The 24,330-nt window shown below is 44.9% G+C and overlaps 2 protein-coding genes across 2 annotated transcripts in view; both read right to left on the reverse strand.

The window, feature by feature from the left end:
* Nucleotides 1-24,330, reverse strand: part of TNNT2 (troponin T2, cardiac type) — a 311,842-nt gene that overhangs the window by 147,592 nt on the left and 139,920 nt on the right. The window lies entirely within an intron of this gene.
* On the reverse strand, nucleotides 12,015-18,200 carry PHLDA3 (pleckstrin homology like domain family A member 3). Its single transcript, XM_063119681.1, has 2 exons — nucleotides 17,829-18,200; nucleotides 12,015-13,171 (listed from the first exon to the last, which is right to left on the reverse strand). The coding sequence occupies exons 1-2, from the start codon at nucleotides 18,187-18,189 to the stop codon at nucleotides 13,023-13,025; spliced, it is 510 nt and encodes a 169-aa protein (XP_062975751.1). The 5' UTR covers nucleotides 18,190-18,200; the 3' UTR covers nucleotides 12,015-13,022.

The raw sequence follows: 24,330 nt of genomic DNA on the forward strand, positions 1-24,330 counted from the left end.
CTTTATGGAGATATTGTATTTTTTTCTGTTGTTTGAATAGGGGAGTGCTTGTTTGCTGTTCTGTTGTTACACAGGAAGGATAATACAGGAAAATGGAAACAATGTATAACCATGGCATTGTACACTTGTGATGAATCATATGACACTCCCTATCTGATCAAATGTCTATTGTTGTTATATTGGCACAGGTGTGTACAAATGCATCAGGGCTACCAACTGAAAATGGGGAAGTAAGGGAGATCCATAGCACATGAGTAATGCGTTGTCAGCACAAAGGGTGCTTGCAGACGAGGCTGCTATCATACAATCGCCCTGCGTTATTCACAGAACTTTACAGAGTTTCAAATGACAGCTTCAATTTCTAACCTTCCTATGTTTTCCCAATGTTTCTTTCATCTTTTTGCTTGCCACAAAAAAGACCCACTAAAGAGGGAAGGACAGGATAGCTGCACAATGCCTTTTGAACAGTAACACTAGCAGCCATCCCTCTGGAAGTGTCCTAAAAGGAGGAAGCATCATAAGGATTTTCCTTCCCTTTTGAGCAGAAGTGACTGCGCTGTTGGTACATGCTAACTATATAGCTGAAAACCATTTTTGAGATATGTAGTTCAATATACATTGTTTCAGCTCAGGCCATTTAGGGCTATACAGAGGAAGTGAGAATACAGTTTCTAAGGCTTCTTGTGAACAAAAGGAACCCAAAAGGCAACCACCGTAGGAACAAAATAAACCCAATGAATTAAATTGTCATTCAGAAAATTATACACACTTGTTTTTACTAAAATAACTATTTACAATCCAATGCTAATACAAGTCTACAACAATTAACTACCACATCAGTGTAGCATTTCATTACATATCAATAGCATTCAATTGTACTTAACAATCATTTCAAACCAAATTTTAAACAATCATTGCAGAAAATCCGACCCATAGACATCAAACACTTTAATCTAATCACAACAGTATATTAAGACCAAATTTAGTCAACAAGGTTCATGTTATTCCTTGTTTCGAAGTATCTTCTTCAAAAACGTTCTTCAGACCTTTGCCTGTTTAGGAAAAATATAGCTAATTAGCTTTTTGTATACCGTGTAGATATAATTCCGGAAGATGGTCTCACCTTGAAAAACTTAATAAAGAGAGATTGTGGCCATAGCTAGACCTAAGGTTTATCCCTGGATCGTCCAGGGGTCAAACCTGTTCATCTAGGTGACACACAGGGGATCAAGTGCTCAGGCAGGGGCGAACCCTGGATGATCCCAGGATAAACCTTAGGTCTAGCTGTGGCCTCAGTGAGCTTTCCACTGCCTGTTGGCGGTAAGTTATCTCAATAAAGCAATTCGCGGTGTTCTTATCTTGTGAACCAGCCAAAAGAATAAGAATTAAATTAGAGTTGTTGCTGTGGAGTAACTCTAATCAAATGTATTTACTTGGAATTGTTATTTTTTACAGAGTACAAAGACCAACGTTTTTGAAGAAGATACTTTGAAACAAGGAATAACATGAACCTTGTTGACTAAATTTGGTCTTAATATACTGTTGTGATTAGATTAAAGTGTTTGATGTCCATGGGTCAGATTTTCTGCAATGATTGTTTAAAATTTGGTTTGAAATGATTGTTAAGTACAACTGAATGCTATTGATATGTAATGAAATGCTACACTGATGTGGTAATTAGTTTTTGTAGACTTGTATTAGCATTGGATTGTAAATAGTTATTTTAGTAAAAACAAGTGTGTATAATTTTTTGAATGACAATTTAATTCATTGGGTTTATTTTGTTTCTACGGTGGTCGCCTTTTGGGTTCCTTTTGTTCACATTTTCACCACCACTGCCTCCCTTACTATAGTTTCTCATTTCTAAGGCTTCTTGAACTGCACAGGTTGCAAACTTTAAGGCTGCTTTTTTCATTAGTCCACATACAAATGATGTTAGCAAGGAAGCTGCCTTACACTAAGTCAGACCATTGGTCCATCAGGCCTAGAATTGCCCACCCTGACTGGCAGCGGCTCTCCAGGGTTTCAGGCAAAATTCTTTCCTAGCCCTGCCTGGAGATTAACGATTGAACCTGAGGCTTTCTGCATGCAAAGCACTAAGCTGAAAACCCCTCAAATGTTTCACCATGGTGAAGGTTAAATGCTTTTTTTACAATCTGTAAAATGTATAAGGAGTGGTTTTTGGAAGTCAGCAATCTCCTTGAAGATGGGTGTTCCAAAGATGACAATCAAGGTTTATATGGTCTTTCAAAAGTAAATAAAGCTTTCTTTCTATCCTTCCTTTTGGATTAACTGCTTCCTCTAGTCTGTCATGACAATGAAGAACGATTTAAGATGTGGAATATTTTGCCAACTATTGCAGTTGCTCCTCTCCCCACTTTGGTGTTCCTATAATAACATTATGTCCTTTGTTTTGGAAGTTTTCCCTGGTTCCATGTGTTCTAAAAACAGCAAGTCTTTGGATAATTTATTGATGGTTTCATCATCACCAGCAAGTTCTAACATTTCCCTGATGGTTTTATAACTCAGCATGTATTTATTTATTTACCGATTATATTGCATTTATATCCCACCTTTTTTCCTCCAAGGAACTCAAGGTGGCATATATAATCCTCCTCACAACAACAACAACCCCGTGAGGTAAGTTGGGCTGAGAGCCTGTGACTGGCCCAAAGTCACCAAGTGAGCTTTCATGGCCGAGTGGGAACTGGAACCCGGATCTCCTGACTTCCAGTCCAACACTCTAGCCACTACACCACACTGGTTCTCTCACATTGACTTGCAGATGTTCTAATGTTAAGCTTCCAGGTCCAGCCCAAGACATTTACCTGCCTGAGGTGAAGAACAAGAAGGTGCTCCTTTCCATCTCATCAAACACTGGCAGATGAACTTGTCTTCAACACTGATGATGGGACAGCATCCTTCACTGCACCTGAAGGCAGCAGGCTTACTTAGGGGGCATGGAACAGGGTAGATAGCCCTTAGGGGCTTGTCTATAAGCTCTGTATACACCATCGTGGCTGATGTATACATTGTTTACATCATATAAACAATGTATACACCCATTGTTTATATGATGCAGCCACCAACTTGCAGCCACATTGTGCTATTCCCTGCAAAGCTGTGCATTTTCAATATGTTGTTTTACTGTGAGTTTTCACATTGCTCTGATGTCACCATGGCTCTTTGTGTGTGTGTGTCAGTGGTGGCTTCAGTTCAGATTAAGAGAGTGGGCGTACTTAGGGGGCAGATCCCAGTGAAGGGTAGGCACGAGAATACAGGGCAGGGGGTGGGCTCCAGGTGGGGGTTTAGTAATGGCTGCCACGGCAACTTTAAAGTCTCATTCTGGAATGAAAATAAGGACAGTTATTATGTATAATACAGAATTTGATGAACTGTAGCAGCACAGATGCACAGCTACAGGCTTTCAGAGCTACAATGTTGTGCAAAGATGCTAGAAAACAAATAAAAAATGGTTTTGGTGATTTTCAGTCAGTCGACATTTGCTGCCCATTACAGACTGCAAATTTTCCTGGCTGGATAACCCTCATTCACTCCTGCCATGTAACCCTATTGATGCTGCTTTGCAGCAGCGATGCTGCAGGTTTTGGGAAGAACCAGGAGGTAAAGTGGCACCATATAGATGCCCCCCAGGTCTGTCCCCCAATGCTGTTAGATCAATGTTCTTCACCCAGGGACGAGATCCAAACAGCCCCTAAGCACGACTCCACACTTCCAGCGACAGAGGGTTCAAAAGCGCTTTATTGATTAGTAATCAAGGTCTGGTCTCTTCAAAGGGAGCAGTCAGACAAAGACATTGGGAATTCAGCACAGCATTTCAAGCCTGCAAGGGGCAGGGCCCAGTTGCAGCATAAACCAATCAGAACGTAACACTAGAGCCTTCTTATCTTTTGCTAAACAATCCCTTTGCCTTACAGTAAGTTACAGTAAGTTAACTTTGACACAGGAGCACTGGAGCCGAGGCTATGTTTTCATTAGATAAGACAGACACAAGGAGACATCCAAGGAGACATTCTCGCATACATGACATTTTGCCTGCTGTATAATGGCTACTTCACAGCTTCCTGTAGAAAATGGAGGCACCTATGCTAACAATGCCTTGCTGCCACCTCCCAGCATCTGCTGCTTGAGATGACTGCTTCACTCTGCTTATGGTAGGGCCAGCCCTGTATGGTTCCCATGCTCTGAGCCCTCACAACCTACAAGTAAACTCGTGGAATTTATTACAACAGGATGTGATAATAATAGCTACTAGCTGAGATCAGACTAGCTTTTTAAAAGATTAGACAAATTTATCAGTGGCCATATCCTGACAAAATAAGTTTGTACAGACAGGCTGGGCATTCAGAACTTTGGGGAGGCCCTGCTCTGTGTCCCACCAATGACTGAAGCACAATAGTTGGGGACATGGGTCAGGACCTTCTCAGTTGTAGCACCTCTGCTCTGGAACTCGCTGTCTCAAGAATTTCATATTGCCCTCTTCTTCATTAGCCAATGTGATGTAGTGGTTACAATGTTGGACTGGAAGTCAGGAGATTCGGGTTCTAGTCCCCACTTGGCCATGGAACCTCACTGGGTGACTTTGAGACAGTCACAGATGCTCAGCCCAGTCTACCACACAGGGTTGTTGGTGGGAGGATATAACAGAGAGGATTATGTACACTGCCTTGGGTTCCTTGGAGGAAAATAGGTGGGATATAAATGTTAAATAAATTGATCAAAATGGCACTGTTCCATAGGGCCTTTGGTCTGCAGGGGCAGCTTCAGAAGGGTCAGTATCATTGGTCAAGTCAGGGGACAGTCTACATTCCAGCAGGTGGACCCACTGCTGGCCCTCAAAGCTTCCTGACCCTGCTACTTTTCCTGCACTTTGCTGTTGCAGAAGAAACAACCTCCACTTGCCTCCTCATCTACTTATGGCTTTATGGATTGGGTGGGTGAGGGCAAACAACTGGTAAGTGGTGACAATGGTCGGGAAAGAGGCCCACTGAGAACATCTCCTCCACCCCCACCAACACTGGGGCAGTGATCAAGTGCTCCCTCCTACCTGATTTCTGTGCTGCATTGTGATGACTATTTTATTCGCTGCTGTTTTCTTTAAATGGTTATTTTGAATTGAATTCTTGCTAGATGCTTTGAATGCTCCTTGATGGACTGGGAAGGGCAAGATATATTTAATACAAAAATAGAACGGGGGGAGGGCTATCACCTTCATAACTTGTTCCATTGGAAACCAAATGCCTGGCTGAGTGAGATCTTCTCCTGGTTCAAAGAAAGATCTTCATGGAAGCATTGTCCAAAACAGCTGGGCATCCTAGTGAAGCCAGGGATTCACCTGACAATGACTTTGTAATTGCAGGCCCAAATTTCACTTGAAGCAAGCTTCTGTCTTAAGGTCCACCCGGCTCGTCAGGGCCTTGCGCCTCTTCGTATCTCTGCTGGTTCCACTCCACTCATCTGCACTGTATCTGGCAGAGTAGTGCAGGAGGAATAGTCTGTACAACTTTCTCACCTTACGTCTTGATTTGCAAAATCAAGTGCTAGGATGATGCAGCAGTGGTGGCATCAAAACCTCCTGCCATTTTGCTGTACAATGAGGTATGTGGGGAGCACCCTCCTTGTTTCCAAGCAAAATTGACATCATTTTAGCTGCTGTACCACCAAATTTTAGTGGGAAATGTGGCCGCAAAAGAGTGGTGAGTGGGAGCCATACAATAAAAAAAAAGTGGGTGCATGTGGCCTGGGGGCTACGTGTTGCCCACCCCTGCCTTAAACAAACTGCAGTTTCCCAAATATAGATGCCACTGGAATTCTGGTTTCTTTAAAGTTGGAAGTGGAGGCTTTATTACTCCTCCTCCGAAGAGAAGGAGAGGAGAGTTCAAGAGGCCAGTGCATGCCATGGCTTGTTCTCACAGTGAGAAAGCATAATTTCCCATTTCACCTGAACAAGGCCTATAGCTAAGCCTTTTCGGCTTTGTGTGTCAAGTGTGTGTTCACTGTTCAGTTTAGAAAAAAGTCAGCCTCAGCTCAGATCCCCCAAAACGTTGCTTTATCTGAACACAATTTCCTCCAGCTGGTGATCATACACAACCACTGCACAACCATTCCCCCCCCTTTTTTTTTAGGCAGTTGGTGCAAGAGCTATAAAGGTCTGTGAGTAGGATTTATCCTTCACAGTTCAAGAGCAAAATGACAGAGGTGTGTTTTTTCTTGGCAAAACAGAACAGCTTTTCTTTCCCAAACAACTCCATGTGCCAGCCACTACAGCTCCTAATGGCTGCAAGATTATGCTGCTTTCCAGTTGCATACACATCACTATGGCACATTCCTGGGCCAAAGATACCCATTTCTCCTACAGAAGGCTGCCATCAGTTTAAATCTCACCACTGGAGTGCCTCCAGTGCACAGGGACATCTTTTCTCTGCTACCACAAAGCCCTTATATAACTTACATTCAATGAGAACAAGATCCCATTCCAACACGGGCGAGGACATGGTCAATTTTTGCTTCTGGAACAGCACTTGGTACAAAACCAAGAGCCTGGCAGCAAGAGAAGAGGTTCATCTGTCTGCGTGGGTGAGAGATTTACAGACTGACAGCTGAGTCACTTGATTGCTCCAATGAGGAGGAAGAAGAAGAGGGAGGGAGCGTGGAGGGAGAGATTCCTTCAGGAAGGCAAAAGTTTATCCTTGTTTTCCTTGGGCAGAATCCCAGAAGCCCTGCAGCAAATGATAAATAAAACTGGAATATTTTGGTTCCAAGACAAAGGCAGTGGCTTCCATTCAACCTAATGAGTTATTAACCCAAGCACACACATCATACATTACAACAAAGAGCTTTGTGGCACCTGAAAAACGAACCAATCTAGATTTTAATGAGCTAGAATTTGCATTATTTATTACATACATCCGATCAAGCCAGATCTGGCCCATAAAAGCACAATGCCACAACAAATAACACAAGCAATTAAGCTACGAAGAACAGGGAGGTCGGGTTGTTGAGAGAGCCTTAAGAACCAGGATTAGTAAATTGACAAACAAAGGAAAATATTATGATTGATGTCCTATAAGATACCTGTTGGGAGTATGTAGGTGGGAGTATGCATTCCTTGAAATTAAATAAAACTTTCCATAATAGGGCAGTTTTCTACTGGATGGAAAAAAAAGGTCTGTGTTAATCAACAGTCTGCTTTCTTTTAAAATGTCCTATAAAAGATATTACTCCAAGTATTTTTTATCTCCATATTTATATTTTTAGGTTTTGTTTAGGGCAGAAACTGCTTTCTACACAAACACACACACACACACACACACACACAAGATCTCAGATCTGAGGCTTCTAGGTGCTACTCCATTTGTTGAGGAAACCCATAATTTAAGAGCATAGCTGTTACAGGGATAGAAGATCCCCTTTGCGCTGGCTTGAAGGCAAAGCCATGTACCCAGAAACTAATTTCCTGTTTATTTACTTTAGCAAGAGACTCCATGACTTTACCCTTTATTGCTCTAATTAAAAAAAAAAAAGCAAGCCCCTGAAGGCAGAGAGAAAAGTGGTGTGAACCATCCACCCCCACAGCCTTGTAGTTCATATAGTATGTTGGAAATATTAATCTCCTATACCCTAGATAGGAACACAGCAGAAAGAAACAATCTGTGACGCTGGCCCTTTCTACACCTAAGGATTATCCCAGGCAAATGGAGGGATTGTCCCTGCCTGCTCCCGGGATCCCCTGTGTGGCATTTGGATGCACAAGGATGATCCCAGGATGATCTCCAGGGGGGAGGTAGGTGTAGAAATGGCCACTGGGTTTCAGAAGACTTGGGATGAATCTATGCAGGCCTCAGGGATCCCAGAAGATGGGAGTAGAGGAGCTAGATCCCTTCACACACACAAAGGCCGGCCAGAAGGGGGCTGAGACTCTTCCCTGATCCAGGGCCCAAGCATCTTTTTGTCTCCCAGAAACGTATGCATTTGCTAACCTTAGTAAGTTACATTTTCTCTGGTCTTAAATTAACCCAGGCAACAGCCCAGAGAATGAAGAACGCTGAAAGAGCAGAATGTGTTAAGCTCAGGGCCAAAATAGCACAAGGCGTAGGATCAGATTGAGGGCTATTTGGCAGACCCAGTGCTCTGAACATAGAGAAGCTGGCCTTGCTAACTGGGATTCAAACATATTATAAGAATAAATTCAATCCTTACAACTGGATGGGGACTCCAATTGAATTCCCTTTTATTCTTGTTCTTCTCTGCACCAGCCCTCACCAGTGGGTGTGGCATTTTATCCAATCCAGGTATCGCATATGAAAAACTGGACACAATATCCAGGCTTTGTTCGCAGTGTACCTCCACTGCTATCTGAAGGATAGTATTTGCCTGATTAAATCTCCATGAACAGAGACACCTTAAGCCCCACTGATTATGTAGGAACAACAACAAAAAAGCATCCAGACCTCAGTACAATTTTTTATATTAGGGCAAGCCCCAATAGCTTTCTTTTGGTAGCATAACAACCACCACGCAGATCCCAACAAAGAAAACTAGCCTCTAGGGATTTCAGGAAATAGGTGGACTTTTTGGGTTCTGGTTTAGTCAGCTTTCTGCCATGAAATCCAGGGGGTACATTCAAACTTTTACAGAACAACACATCGCCCCATCATTCAGTGCAAGCTTTTAAATGTGCCTTGAAAATTTGTTTCTTTAAAGTGTAATAAAGAGATTAAAGAATTGATAACCAATTTGTTGACAGCAGCAAGGTTAATTATAGCTAGGAACTGGAAGGTGCAGGGAAATTATTGTATAGAAGAGTGGTATAAGGAAATATGGGATATAGCTATTAATGACAAATTGACATGTAATATAAGGTTAAGAAAAGGTATAACAAATGTAAATGAATTTGAGGGAATTTGGAAACAGTTCCTAGAATATGTATTCTCTAAGGGGGGTGGAAAATCACCACCAGAAGAAACAATGAGATTTTGGAAGCAAGAATAGATCCCAAAAGGTGGTGGGGAGCATTTATGATATGTTATGTGATTATGGAAAACTAGAGAAGTATAACTTGGAATTATAAGCAATGTATGCTTGTTTGTTTCTTTTTTCTTATGTGGTAATTGTATTATGTGATTTTTAAAATAAATAAATAAATCAGTGAAAAAAAAGACAAGAAAATTTGTTTCTTTCAGACTGCCTTTCTGTAATGGCATTTTCATGCAGCTGATTCCTGAGACTACATTCTTCCTTACAATACAGTATACTTACAGTTTTACCGTTCAAATGGACCTTAATGGATCTCCTCTTGTTGTAATATGCCACCTTGTGAGGGCTATTCCCGAACAGGCACTGTATAAACCCTTAAAACAGAACCTACATGGTTTCTATGCTAGCTCTTGCTAGGCAGATGGCTTCTGTGGCCATAGCCCTCTTTTTTATTTTATGCAGGGATGAAATGTTAAGATCTTTCAATCCACTCTGGTTTTGTGTAAGAGAATCATCACACTATTGAGCACTTTGATCTTTGAACATCTCCAAGTTGTCCTTCTCAACCCTTTAATACCAGCCTTTTCAAACCTGGCACTCTCCAGATGAGTTGGATTACAAGTCTCATCAACAACCACCAGCAGCCAGTTTAGCCCTGGTTGGGAATGAGAGTTATAATCCAACAGGGCACTAGGTCAAGGAAGGCTATTTCATACTATTTGGATTCAGCTTGGGATAGAAACTGAGACCAGGTTCTGGGAACCCTTGGGCAATTTGAAAACACATCAGTGGCTCCTCAATGAGATCAGGAATGATGACCAAGCATTCCTGAAAGACAGCATGGCCACCCACACTGAGTCCTCCCTATAGCACTCAACCTTAGGGGAATGTTTGCCATGTTCCAGCATACACCCTGAGTTCCCACACTATAAAACCTGATAGGCCTGGTCCTATCACCATGTAAAAGACATTGTGTACTCTAGAAATCCACCCACCCCTATATTTGTCAATGCACATGGACTGTGTTCCAGACACACAAAGATTCCTTGGCAATCTCGAAAGAGTTCTCTGCAGGTAGACATTTCTAAAACCACTACCTTGGGCCATTTATAAAATTCAAGTCCAGAGCCATGTTTGTTGCAGTTGTTTATTTAAAAAGAAAAATATTTGGCCATTATGGCACCTTAAAGCCTAATTAAATTTATTTCAAAAGCTTCAGCTTTCATGGACCACTATAGCCCATTTTGCTAAAATACCAAAAAATGTTGTGGCCACCGTGGTTCTTAACACATGGCCTCATTATGTCCACATTCCAGTGTGTTTTTCATTACAGTCCCTTTATAACAAATTCAGTTTCATGTGGTGAACAATAAACTGAACCCAATTGTTTACTGCAATAGTCTTCTACATATTCAGATCCAGGACTTACCCTTACCCCAACATAAGGTTAACATGGGACCCACCTTTAATTTTTCACTGTATATCCCCATCTTGCTCCTTATTTTATGATGGAAAGTTGTACAAAACTGTTTTGTAAAAGAGGGCATTTTGGCAGGTGGAGCTTGTCAGGCAGGAGTTCACAACTATTAATATTGGCATTTAATCTCTCTGTGAGTCAACATTATTTTTTTTAAAATGGTAGAACCCATCTTAAGTCATTGCATGACCACATTGCTGGTCTCAATCCTCCAGCTGAAGGCCAATCATCTAAGGCAGGCTTAGAGACCCTTCAGACCTCCACATGTTGATGAACTACTACTCTTATAAGCCCCAGCCAGTGTGGGCTACAATAAGGCATGATGGGAGTAGTAGTTCATCAACATCTGGAAGGTCACAAGTCCTCCAGCCATAGTCTAAGGAATGGGACTGCACTGATCCACACTGCAACAAGGTACAACAGAACAGAGAAAGCTATTTATATAAGATTCCCTTCTTATTATTCCCTCTTCTCCTCCCACATAACCTCATGGAATACTTGAATGAGATGCATTGCAAGATGCATTAGAGGGACATACCACTCATTTATTACCATGTTAAGGTTCTTCCTTGCCCACAGCATAGGGATGTGGGTTATTTTGACCAATATACATCTAAATGTGTAGAACACCCTCATGTTTTTATTATTGGCCAATCCTTTTACCATAGGCAGTCTTGACAAATATTCCCTTTGTGATCTTATGTACCTTGACTCATCATGTAGTTCTGATAGCAATGGGAACATACTATCAAAAAAAGTCAGGCACAAGCCTATAAGCTACAGTGTAATGAGCCTAACTAGGAAATAATGATAAAGGCAGTTTTCTAAAGGAAGACAAATGAGTGCATTGTTGGTTTTCTTGAAATGTTATTAATAAACGATTATAGCAGTGCATTTCATGCATCAACAAGGGGTTGGATTAGATGAGGTACCTTCAGACTCTATGATACATCAGCCCTATTCAGGTGTTTTGTCTGAATAGGAACCATCAATCCATGTAGGGAGCATGCAGCTTTGTGTGCTGGCTCAACTCCAACATTCCCATGGGCCGGCCCCACTATCTCTGTTCCCCACCTTCCTGTGTTGAGTGGGAAGGTCAGATGAGCACTCCTGTTCGAATCCTTGCAACATCCCTACCTGTGATCCTGCTAACAGCATCTAATGCATCCACTTGAATGTGAGCAGAGCCCTTCATGTGACCAGGAACCCTGTTCTTGGGTTTCTACTTGCATTCTAGTGAATGTGCATAGAAGACTCCTTCATACTTTTCTGCTCAACATGAGAAGGTCAGGAACAAAGAGGGCAGAGATATTGGGAGTGGGGGCAGTGTACTCTGTACACACATTGCTCTACCCTCCAAAGGGTACCCTAGCAAAAAATTATTTATTTATTTATTTATTTATTACATTTCTATACCGCCCAATAGCTGGAGCATCATCTTGGTGGGTATTCTGAGACTGGTGGTCCCAATCTCATTCCTGATGGATAACAATGCTTTGCCAGGGCACAGGAAATGTCCATCTTCCTGTGGCTGCCTTCTTATGCCCTAAACTCAATTAATAGGCTTTGGAGCAGGGGACAAGGAAGGTGGCAGTGGCATTCACAGATGAGCAGGTCCCTGCTCACTTTGTTCTTGCTTGCGTGCATTCAAACAGGAGTGCTCACTTTTCTGAGCACTCCTGTTTGAATCCTTGCAACATCCCCACTCCTGCTAACAGTATCTAATGCATCTAATGCAATAGATGAACAAGGTTGCAATGTTGCAAACTAATGCTTCAAATGCAATGGATCCAGAAGGTTGCAAAGGTGTGATTCACTGAGCTGGACCTATGGGCTGTCAGGATAGGACAGTGGCTCAATCAGTACTCCCCTTGTTCTGTAGTTCGGAGCAGAAGGGCCTCAAGGAGGCAGCTCATTTAAAGGCATCTCAGAACTGCACCCCTCCCCCCAGCAAATCCTACATGTGCTCCTTCTTAAGGTGCTTAGATTTGTATTCAGTTTCTGCATTCAGTCCTCCAGGCACCTTCCTGGTAACATGTGACTTCTCAAATCACTATGGAAGGCTCACCGTTGCTCCTTCCGGGTCATCTACTCAGTTCACCAAGGAGATATGCTCTCTTTCAGCTTCTAAGTCATCAGATGGTGGCTGGCATGTTCAGCTTGAGTAAGGAGTTTCTCCTCCCCAATCCCTGTGGTTCAGTTAATTCCAGCAATGCCTATCCAGCTCCAGGCTGGTGGGATACCAAATGACAGAATTATTTTCTTTTGTCAGATTTGCTGCTACTAAGTCTTGACTCTATCCTACAAGGTCCATACATGTGCATCACCATAGATAAGGCTACTGACGGTAGAAAAGCAATCTATCTGTCCACAGCATTTTAGTAGGAGACCTTGCCAAGAGGCCAAAGCTGGTGAGCATCACAGCAAAGACACCGTAGGAAAACAGAAGCCCATTCTAGCTATACTTGCGATCCATGTTTGCTGGTGTTTTGGACGTGACTTCATTTTCCTTCAAGGATGCCACAGAAAAGAACTAAGAGGTCCACATTCAGTTGCAGCTGGAAATTGCCTTCTGTCCATTGGCAGCTGAATTCACAGTCATCAACTCTTCTACTCTCTCTATGTTGAGCTGAGGGCCTGGTTCCTTTGACCCATTCACCAGAATCTGGCTGGCAGGAGCTGCCTCTTGTTGAAATGCTAGAAAGGAAAAAGAGAGAAAGAAAAACTCATGAGTTAGACTGAAGACAAACTGAACAGGAGACTAAGCTATTGCAGGTACCCGACAGTGATGCTAGAAAGAATTCATACTGGGCTGTATCCAATATTAGTCCAACTTAGAGCAGACCTATTGAAATTAATGGGACTTAAGTTAGACTAACACTGGATACAACCCAATTCTCACAGAGTTGTTGCAACACTGAGAAACTATTTTTTTAAAAATAAAACAAAAAACAATGCTTAATTGATTATGGTTTGTTGTTGGGGAAAAAGATTTCTCTTGAGAGTTTCCTGCCCGTTCGGCAGCTTACAATGGGAGTTTTAATTACAAATACACCTTTGTTAAACTCTTCTCAACTCATCCTGGCAGAAGACCATATGTGAGTCAGAAAGGAAGGAAGAGCTACTGTTGGGTGCTGCCCCTGCCCCTCTACAAGGAAGCACCTCTGCTAAATGCTACCCAAGAGCAAAGTCGGGCTAGTGGATCAAGCCACATGGGTGGTATGGTACCCTGTTGTTTTTTCCATAGAACCAGTGGAGGCTGGTGGCTCCGATATCAGTGGGGAGGTGAATCTGCTCCAGGTTTTAGTCAGAACCAGTCAAAACTCTAAAAGAGCTGTCTAAAGTGCAAGGCACCTTGGACAGCTCCTTTAGAGTTTTGGCTGAAACCAGAAGCAGATTCAGCGGCTCACTGACATTGGAGCTCCACTGTATAGGACTATGGGCCGCCTTCAGCTGTACAAGTCCACTGGCACCCTAGATATGTTCTGCAAAAAGCCATCATTCCATCAGTCTTGATCGATGGCGCAAGCTATCCCCAACTCACTGGTGTGGTCATGTATTGAACAATAACCTCATAGTCACTCACTGACTGATGAGGATTTGTAGCATGAGAAGTTAGACCAGGGAAATAAAAACAGAAATCGGGCAAGGATATTTGCAGTGGATGGGATGGGGTGAGGGGGTCACCCACAGCTTTGACTGCAGTAACAATTTCTTCCTATGGGAGATGGACAGTACCGGAGAATGCCATATTTACAATGCTCAGGGCTGACAGAGGTAGATCCCGGTGTTTAAACACAGAATTGTGCCAATCACGAAGAAAGAGGGGGGTGAGGGATGTTTAAAGGGGTGTGTAGGTGAAGAATACAGGCTCTTCCCCCCTCCCATACACACACAAAAAGGGGGCTCAGGAAGAGAAGTGAAGGGGAGCAGTCAGACCTTCAGTTGAGTTCCCTTTTCTTCTTGATTGGGGCAATTCCATATTTAAACACACGGAACTGTGCCATCATATCTAGTTGGCCCTCAGTGATCCGTCAGGCCAGCAAACTAAATTTGAACAAAAGTGGGTGGAATTAAATGCGCTGAGGAGTGAGGGGAAAAGCCCTGTGTTTGAGGAACACTTCCTATGCCTATTTAAAGGCAATGCCATCAAAGCAAAAAGAGATGCAGTAACTATCCCTTCAACTATCTCTCTTCAGCAGTTTTTAATCCATCATTTTAAATACTGCAGCAGCCAATAAAGTGGCAAGAGAAATATGAGTCACAGTCTGTGGACCATGAGGCATCAGTTCAAGTTAAGGGCTAATATTCTATGGCAGTTTCACCCAATCTGTTGCCCTCCAGATGTGTTTGTCTGCAACTCCCATCATCCTCAGCCAATAAGGTCAAAGGTTAAGCTGACTGGGGGATGGTGGGAATTATAGTCCAACACTTCCGGAAGGCATCAGATTGGGGAAGACTGATTGATGGGTTTTTCCCTTTACCATTACTTATTATACCCTATGCTATTCAGGTACTTAAAAAATACTTTTAAAAAAAACTTTGGTCCACGTCATAAAAAAGAGCGTGATACCTCAGCAGTGAAGAAGTTGCAAAGCACTTTATCATTTTGTATTCCTGCATGGAGACATTCAGAGCAGGCATTCAGAGCATTCAGACATTTTGTATTCCTGCATGGAGACATTCAGAAAGGGAAGGAATTGTGTCTCCCTACCATCGTTTTTCCGTCCCACGAAAGGGACGAGCACCTTTCTCTTTCTTCACATGGGAAAGAAAGAGAAAGCCGCAATGACCACGTGGCCCATTCAGTGGGTGTTTTTATCATGCTGTTTTTCCTGCACACAGCAGGAAATGGCAGCCTCAAAAAAAATCAGATTTACTGGGTCTTATTTTGTTGTGGAAAATAGAGCACTATTTGTTGTGGAAAATAGAGCAAACTGAGACTCAATCCAGACAAGACGGAGGTACTGTTAGCGGGTGGTTCATTTGTCCGGCGAGGTGATGTTTGCCCTGTCCTGGACGGGGTTGCACTCTCTCTAAAGGATCGGGTCCATAGTTTGGGGGTGCTCTTCGATCCAGAACTGTCACTGGAGGCACAGGTGAACTCAGTGGCAAAGAGCACCTTTTATCAGCTTAGGCTGATATACCAACTGTGCCCTTATCTGGACAGTGATAGCCTAGCTACAGTTATCCATGCTCTGATAACCTCTCGTTTGGATTACTGCAATGCGTTATACGTGGGGCTGCCTTTGAAAACGGTCCAGAAGCTTCAGCTGGTACAAAACAGGGCAGCCCGTTTACTAACAGGGACTGGCTGGCGAGATCACATTACGCCAGTCCTTTTACAACTTCATTGGCTGCCAGTCCAGGTCCGGGCCCAATTCAAAGTGCTGGTATTGACATTTAAAGCCCTAAACGGTTTGGGGCCAGGTTATTTGAAGGAACGCCTCCTCCCATATGTACCTACCCGGACCTTAAGATCATCTACAGGGGCCCTTCTCCATGAGCCCCTGCCAAAGGAAGTGAGGCAGGTGGCTACTAGAAGGAGGGCTTTCTCCGCTGTGGCACCCCGGTTGTGGAATGAGCTCCCCAGAGAGGTCCGCCTGGTGCCTACACTGTACTCCTTTCATCGCCAGCTGAAGACCTTTTTATTCACTCAGTATTTTAACACTTAATTTTTAACTTAAATTATACTGTTTTAACTCTGTATTTTAACTTTATATCAATTTTGCTGCATGGTTTTATCCTGGTTGTGCTTTTTATATTGTATTTTGTATTTGTGTTTTTTAACTTGTTGGTTATTTTATGATGGTTTTAATTTTTGTGAACCGCCCAGAGAGCTTCGGCTATTGGGCGGTATAAAAATGTAATAAATAAATAAATAAATAAGAGCAGAAGGAGCAGGAGACGCATGGGAGGCAGATGGTGTTATCAAAAGGACCTGTGTAAAAACCGTGACGGGCCAGTAACAAGCGTGCGTTAAAACGCTCATCTGATGACACTCTCAAAAAGAGGCAACTTCTATGTATGCTGCAGCTATTTCATCTGCACGCTGCAAGGGTCAGCAGAAGGATCAGGGCTAAGCTACATTCAGTGTGTCCTACTGTTAGACTGCCTTACCTTGTTGTCTCAGATAGTAGATTTTGGGGTCCATTAGGGGGCAGTCAATAATTATGTTTTTATCGCCAAAGGGTGCCCAGGCCTGACCCAAAATATTTTGCTGTCCGAGGCAAGGAATAAGGTGGTGCCTCTTCCCACTCCATGTACACGAGCTGGATGGATTGGCCCCTGAAATTTTCTTCCTACACAGATGATGGGACAGCATCCTCCACTACACCTGAAGGCAGCAGGCTAGCCTAGGGGGCACAGGACAGGCTGTACAGCACACAGTTCTCTCCTGCAACACCTTGCTGCCACCTCCCAGCATCTGCTGCCTCAGGCAGCCACCTCACCTAATCTTATCTTAACGTTATGGTGCCATTTGGATTCTCTGCCTAAGGCACCAACAAATCTTGAGCCTTCTCTCCTACGAAGAGTATGACTAGCGGAGACTCTTCCTGCAGCCACAAATCTCTGTTTGGCCTAAACTCTCTCAGGAACAACAAAAGCACATTCTCAAGAGCACTCATGGCTAGTGACCCCCTGACGCTCTCTAGCTCCCCTGTCCCATATCTGGAGTGGAAGAAGGATTAATACCTTCACTCCGCTGACGCCTGCTAATGGGTTAATGACCGCAAACATGAAATCAGAGAAATGACATATATTATATAAACGCATGAAGCTACCTTATGCTGAGTCAGACTATCAGCCCATCTAGCCCAAAGCTGTCTGCGCCGGCTGGCAGCTCCAGCTCAGCCCTGTTTCAGGCAGACGTCTTTCCCAGGTCTGCTACCTGAGATCTGCTCAATTGGAGAAACAGGCACTGAAACGCAGACAGCCGGACAGTACTTTGAATCTGTCCCTGGCAGCTCCCTCCCCACCCCCATTACTCTAGAGCAGGTGCAGCAGGGGCATGCGGCCAAACTGGATCAGGACCCTAGCATGGCAGGTGGGGGGCTTAATATCCAAATTGGGCCTGCTACACCTACTGTACTGTAAATATGGAGGGAGGGAGATGCAACTGCTAGACATAGATTTAAAATAATGTCTATTTCGGGCCCCGGTGCATGTGAAGCATCCTTCTGCTGTGGGCCCACCCCAACAGTATTCCCACAGCTAGCCCAGATTCGTTGGGACTGCACAGAGGGGTGGGCTCTTCCCGCGCGTGCGCCCCCTCGACGACCATCAAGCTCCCTAGTGCCATGCAGCGTGCTACCGGCCCGCCCGCCCCCTCCATCCATGCCCATGCGCTCACCCGCCCTGCAGCTGTGCCTGGCGCGCACGATCTGCACCGCCTGCTGGTTCTTGAAGCGCACCAGCGCCATGGTGATGTCGGCGTTCCAGCCGGACTCCTCCTGGGGGCAGCGGAAGTCGATCTCGGCGCCGCCGTCCGTCACCACGGTGAAGTAGATGTGCCGCTGCTTCCACTCCACGCACTCGACGGCCTTGACGTGCGCGAAGGCGATCTCCTTGCAGCGCGTCGAGCCCCGGCTGCTGGCCTCGAAGAGGCGCAGCCCCCGCTCGCTCAGCAGGCAGCGCTTCTTCTTCCAGAGCTGCAGCAGGCCCCCGCTGCGCTTCTCCAGCACCCCTTCCCGCAGCACCTTCTCGGACGCCATGGGGCCCAGGAGCGGCGCGCGGGCTGGCCACCACCAGGGATGCGCTGGCCGTGGGAGCCGCCGCCGCCGCCGCCGCGTGCTTTGCCGCCAGTGCTTTCCTTCTCCGGCTTCCCAGGGCGAAAGCGAGGGCCCGCCCTCTGCCGCGTGAGCCCCGGCGATGGCTGGCTGCCCTCGCCTCTCCGCTGGCGGGATATGTCGCTACATGCCCGCCGCCGCTGCCGCTGCCTCGCGCTTTCCTCTTCCCACTCGCATTCCTTTCCTGCTCAGCCAGAGCCTCGCCCCAGCGTTGCCTGCCAGACACCGCTCACGCCCAGGCGCGGGCCGGCTCTGTTGGGAGCCTGAGGGGCCGCCGGGCCCAACCAAGGCGAGTCGCTCCTTCGCTGAGTGGCTGGAGCTGCTGCTGGGGAGGCAGCAGCGGGGAAGACCCGCTCGTACGAACGCAGCCCATGCCGTCGGGCACAGTGCACTGCTGAGGCAGCTGCAACGGGTAGGGGCTCGGCTGCTTGGGTGTTCCCCACAAAGCGGGGGCTGAAAGCCACGTTTTGGACGGGATGAAGAAGGGGGAAACCCACCACGGAAGCGCTTTCCCTGAACGCCTTGGGTGTGAGGGACCCCCTGGAGGGTGGACTTCACCGCGGACCGAGCCATGTGCCAGATGCAGCTGTGTAAAAGCCAAGACTGCTGCATCTTCTAGGCCAGAGATGGAAGAAAAATTATTTATTGCATTTTTATATGGCCCAATAGCAGTAGCTCTCTGGGCAGTTCACAAAAATTAAAACCATTCAAAGTATAAAACAAACAGTATAAAAGCATGGTATAAAATACCATATAAAAAGGGACACACATACCCCAAGCACCATCACATCACAGAGCATGATCTGCCTCCGCAGACTGACTGAACCCTAACAAATGAAGACCAAGCACTTGTAAGAGTCGCCTGGGTGCAAGAATATGGTTCCTCATCATCTGTACAAGCAAAATACCCCAAGCCAGCCACCAATCAGAGAGCTCATTTGCCTCCATGGACTAGAACCACAAAAATAATGGACCAACCACTTGGTGCAGTCAGAGCCCAAAAACATGGACACAAGGCACTGATCCTCATAATTTCATATAGGGCTGCACTTCAGATCGTAGAAGCAATAGAGGAGCGGCCTGTTTTGCCTCCACCAAATGCGGAGACGGGTTGGGGGAACTGCAGATTGAGGCAAAGCGGTTCGCCTCGATCCAGAGCTCCAGACGCAGGTAAGTGGGGGGGGGACACACCTGGCACCGCTGTCGATGGCGCAGTGCACCAATAGCGATGGAGCCAGGTAAGGGGGAGGGGGGCTTACCTGTGTCTGTAATGGGCTTCAATTGAGGCCCCGGCTTCAAGCTGGAAGAGGGCGCGGCCTCTTCTTCCAGCTTCAAGCTGGGGCCTCAATTGAAGCCCATGACGGACACAGGTAAGGGGGTGGGGGGGAGTTTGGCTTACCTGACTCCGCTGCCACCGCCGTCCATGCGGCCGTGGCGGCGGAGCCTGGTAAGGGGGAGGGGGCTTACCTGCCTCTGTCGCGGGCTTCAATTGAGGCCTGGCCCTCAGTTGAAGCCCACGCCAGAGCCTGGTAAGGGGGCAGGGGGAGTTTAGCTCATCAGCCCCCATTTTGTCCCCCCTTCCCCACTTACCTGCCTCTGCCGTCCACCACAGAGGCAAGTATGTAGGGAAGGGGGGACAAAATCTTGATCCACCCCTCCGGATCTTGCTCCGCGGATCAACCCAAAGCAGTTCAGGCTCGATCCGGAAGTTCCGGATCGGGCCATGAAGCGGTTGGGGGGGGGGTCCATGCACAGCCCTAATTTCATAGGATTTTTTACACAGAAAATCGTCCAAAACATCATCCAATCACAGTGCACATCTTCCTCCACACACGGAATCAGAAAAGTCACAGATCCACCACTCGTGGGCACAGCCACAAAAGAAAAAATTGGATCAGATGCACAGATCCTCATGGGTTCTCATTAGTTTTCCATGGAAAATCAGCCAAACCACAATCAAATCTCACAGCACATCTGCCTCCGGGGGCTGAAACAAGAAAATTATGGATTCGCCACTCGTGGTAGGTGGGCGAGGTACCTGTATAAATAATGAGGTTCTTTCCATCAGATCCATGTTTGCCTTGTGTCTCAGCACCAAAAAGCAGCACATCTGTGATTTTTATGGTTCAGTCTGTGGAAGCATATGTTCTGTGTTTGGATAGAGGTTTGGGGATTTTTTTTTTCTGGCAAAATGCAGAGGACCCTTGTCAATCCTCGCCTTGGTTCCAGGCTTTTGTGCTGCCACAGCACCAATGAGTGCCAAATCCGTGAAATTTGTGATGAGTCCATGAAGGCAAGATGTGGTCTGAGATTGGATGGGGTATTGGAGGATTTAGCCTGTAACAATTATGATGATCTGGGCCTTAGATCCAAGTTTTTGAGCTATGATGGAACCAATGAGTGGCGGATATGTGGTTTTCATGGTTCATTCCATGGAGGCAGTGGTGCTCTGTGATTTGATTGTGATTTAGGGGGTGTTCCTTTTTTTAAAAAAAAATCCATATAAAATCATGAGGAGCCATGCCTTGCATCCATATTTTGCACTGTGGTGGCTCCAATGAGTGGTGGGTTCATGATTTCCATGGTTCAGTCTGTGAAGGCAGATGTGCTCTGTGATGTAATTGTGGTTTGGGGGGGGGTATTTCCTTTAAAATCATAAAATCATGAGGATCCGGGTCTCAGATCCTTGTTTTTGTGCTGTGGCAGCACTTACAAATGCCAAATCTGTGATTTTTATGGAGTCCATGGAGGCAGGTGATTTGATTGTGGTTTGCTTGTAAAAATTATGAAGAGCCATGAGGATCCGTGTCTCAGAATCACGCTTTTGTACCATGGTGATGCCAATAAGAAGCAAATCCGTGATTTGGAGACAGATGTGCTCTGTAATATGACTGTGGTTTGAATGGTGTCTCCTTCAAAAATGATATGAAATCATGTGGATCCGTTTTTGATTTCATGGATCTGACTTTTACAGAGTCTTGCCAGAGATGGGGAACCTGTGTTTCTCTAGATGTGATTGGATTCCCATCACCCCACTCCTTTGGCTATTCAGGCTAGGGCTGATGGGAGTTGTAGTCCAACAACATCTGGAGGGCCATGTGTTCCCCACCTGCTGTTCCACATAAAGCTACTTCAACTAGGAAGGTTTTGCAGCAAAACTTGGGGGGAGGGGTTGCATAGCCCATGTGGGGTTTAACACAAACACTAAGAACATCAGAGCGGAGATGGGGCAAAGGGTAAGCTCTAAGCCATATTAACATTCAGAAGCCCCTAGCCATAAAAATAAAGAGAAAAACATATATTGCATTATAATAGAAAGGGTAATGAAAGGGTGCCAACTGCATTAGGGGGTGCTTATAGTTAAACAGTATTAGTCAGCCTTCTCTGAAGATGGGTACAAAAGCATTAATAAGGTACATTGACTTTAACTTCTAAACTGGCTCTAGTTTGCATTTATTGCCTCCAATACTCAATGCTACATTGCCACGCTTTCTCTATATATGGCAACTTTGCAGTAAGTCACACCAGACTTTCCAACATTGTTAAGCCAAAGCGATTTCACCTTAGTTATCTTACATCTAGGCATTTAACACCATATGTTGAGTTTTTTAACTGACCCCTGGATAGTTGGTATGTAGTCAGTTTTTATGCTTTTATGGTTTTAAATTTTGTATATTGGTTTTAAATTGTTCAATGTTTCTAATCTTTGTAAACCGCCCAGAGAGCTTTGGCTATGGGACTGTATATAAATATAATTAATAATAATATAATAACATAATAATAATAGTTATCTCCAACATATTTAGAGCCCCCTTATAATATGAAGCCCTAAGGCATGGCTTGCTTGGCTTCTTCTAAATCCTGCAGTGCCCTACTCACCCATCCAGACACACATATGAGTGGGAGCTAAGGGCAGATTGACAGTATTCCTCGCTCCAAAAGGCTGAAGTAGCAAATCTTGGATCTGTGAATACTGACTTCTGCATGTCCAAGAACTCTATTTGTACCCATATGGACATCAATCCACACTGACTCTCTGGGCTTACCTGGATATATCATACAGTTCCATTCCCTGTAACCACCCTGTTTTATTTGTTAATGACTTGCAGTAGCTGGAGGCTGCTCTTGAGAACAAGGGAAAGGTGGGTGGGGACAGGATGCATAAACCTTTCTGCACCAGTCAATTCCCTCTCAAAATCACCTGATTGCTTTTCACTCTGCTGCTTTTCTCTTTGCGGGGGAGCTGTTTTCCCTGTGTGTGTGTGTGTGTGTGTGTGTGTGTGTGTTTGGGTGGGGGGCGGGGAGGAGGTAGCATTATGGTGTGTGTTTTATTGGAAAGAAAGCTGGAGGGTAAAGAGTTATGTCCCCCAACCATCCCTTTTCAACTTCTGGTTGTAGACGCTTCTTTCAATTGTCCAGGGGGGGAATAATTCTGTGAAGTTCCATATAAATCTCTCCTCCTGCCCCCACCATGCAATTAGGACTATATAGGACAGCAATACATGGGAGGGAGGATGGGTTTATTGCGCATGGAGGGGGAAAACAGACTTTCCCCACCCCAAAACAACATGGAAAAGGGAGAGGAAGAAGCAAAATGAGTACAGGACAGGGATGATGTCATGTGAGTACCCCACTGCAAAAACACATACCAGGCATGGCGAGAGTGTGATGAATCGCTGGTGTGATGGAGCTCTTTCTCTGCCTGATACAGTACTAGCATTTAATCCCATCTTTGCAATGCAGTTTTGTAACACAGGAACAAAACAAAGATGAGTCTCTGCTGATAGCTTATCTAAATAGTAGCTGCAGTAAGGTTTTGTTTCTAAGTTTATAGAGGCATGGTATGCAAAATACTTTCCTAGAAACCTGGAATGTGAATCCTCCTAAGAGAGGAATAGAATTTAGGAATCACAGATTAGAGTGACACACTACCCTGAAAATCACTTTTTTGACCTCTTGTTGGTGACGCGAGTGAATGCTGGATAGACCACGGGAGAGAAATTAAATATATACACAAGCCCAGGGAAGTTCAACTGGTGGCCTATGGCAGTGGTCTTCAACTGGTCTAGACCTGAGACCCACCTCAAATTCCCAACCTGCAACGTGGGACCCACTTTCACAATTGCCCAATGTGGTAGCAACAACTTTGCTGCAACTCATCTGGACTGATCTCAAGACCCACTTTTAGGTTGCGACCCACCGGTTGAAGAACACAGGCCCATGGGATGTGTGGAGGCTGTGTGAAGCACTGTGGTGGCACCATATTGGATAAGCCATTTCTTCTCAAATCCCCCCAAGTTCTAGAAGCTTCAAGGGAAATGACTCATACCTTCTGGGTGCTACCCAGAATACCTGGATGAACCACCACCACCCTGAAGCAACTCAGAGCTGGAGCATCCTCTCTGCCCCTCAGATTTAAAAAGCGGGACATTCCAGATTTGGCCAGTATAGGCTTTTAACATAAACATAAAATTTGAAATCATCAACGAATTTAAGTATGTCATGCAGCAGCAAAATTAACCTAGAGTTTTTAAAATAACAAATGCATGCTTTTTCTCATGGATGAAGGTGTAGATTAGCCTTCCCCAACCTGGTGCCCTCCAGATGTGTTGGACTACAATACCCACTATCCATAGTCATGCTGGCTGGGGATGGTGTGAGTTATAGTCCAATCAAAACAAAAAGGACAAAGTCCCCAATAATCATATTAATATAAACACTCCTAGTGTAAGAGACCTACAAAATAACACTGAGCCAAGTAGTTGCCAAATTTATAATAGAAATACTCACAAGTACAATTGTGCCAATTAGTTTACAGATGTACACAATCCATCAGAGTTTCAAAGCAACTGTATCAGTTATGCTGGTCTATCTAACAACAACTTTGACAGTGATGTCTAATCTCTTTAGCAACAACCAGAGCAGTTATGTCTACAGAACTCCAGCAAAAACTAGATTAAGACCCAATGTTATGAATGGGTTTGTTTTCTCACCCTCAACCAACTAATAAAGACTAATTTTCCTTTATCAGGACCAGTACACCAGTGTTAAAAATTGCCAGTATTA

This window comes from Elgaria multicarinata, chromosome 1 (assembly GCF_023053635.1).
Source record: "Elgaria multicarinata webbii isolate HBS135686 ecotype San Diego chromosome 1, rElgMul1.1.pri, whole genome shotgun sequence".
Lineage (NCBI taxonomy): Eukaryota > Metazoa > Chordata > Lepidosauria > Squamata > Anguidae > Elgaria > Elgaria multicarinata.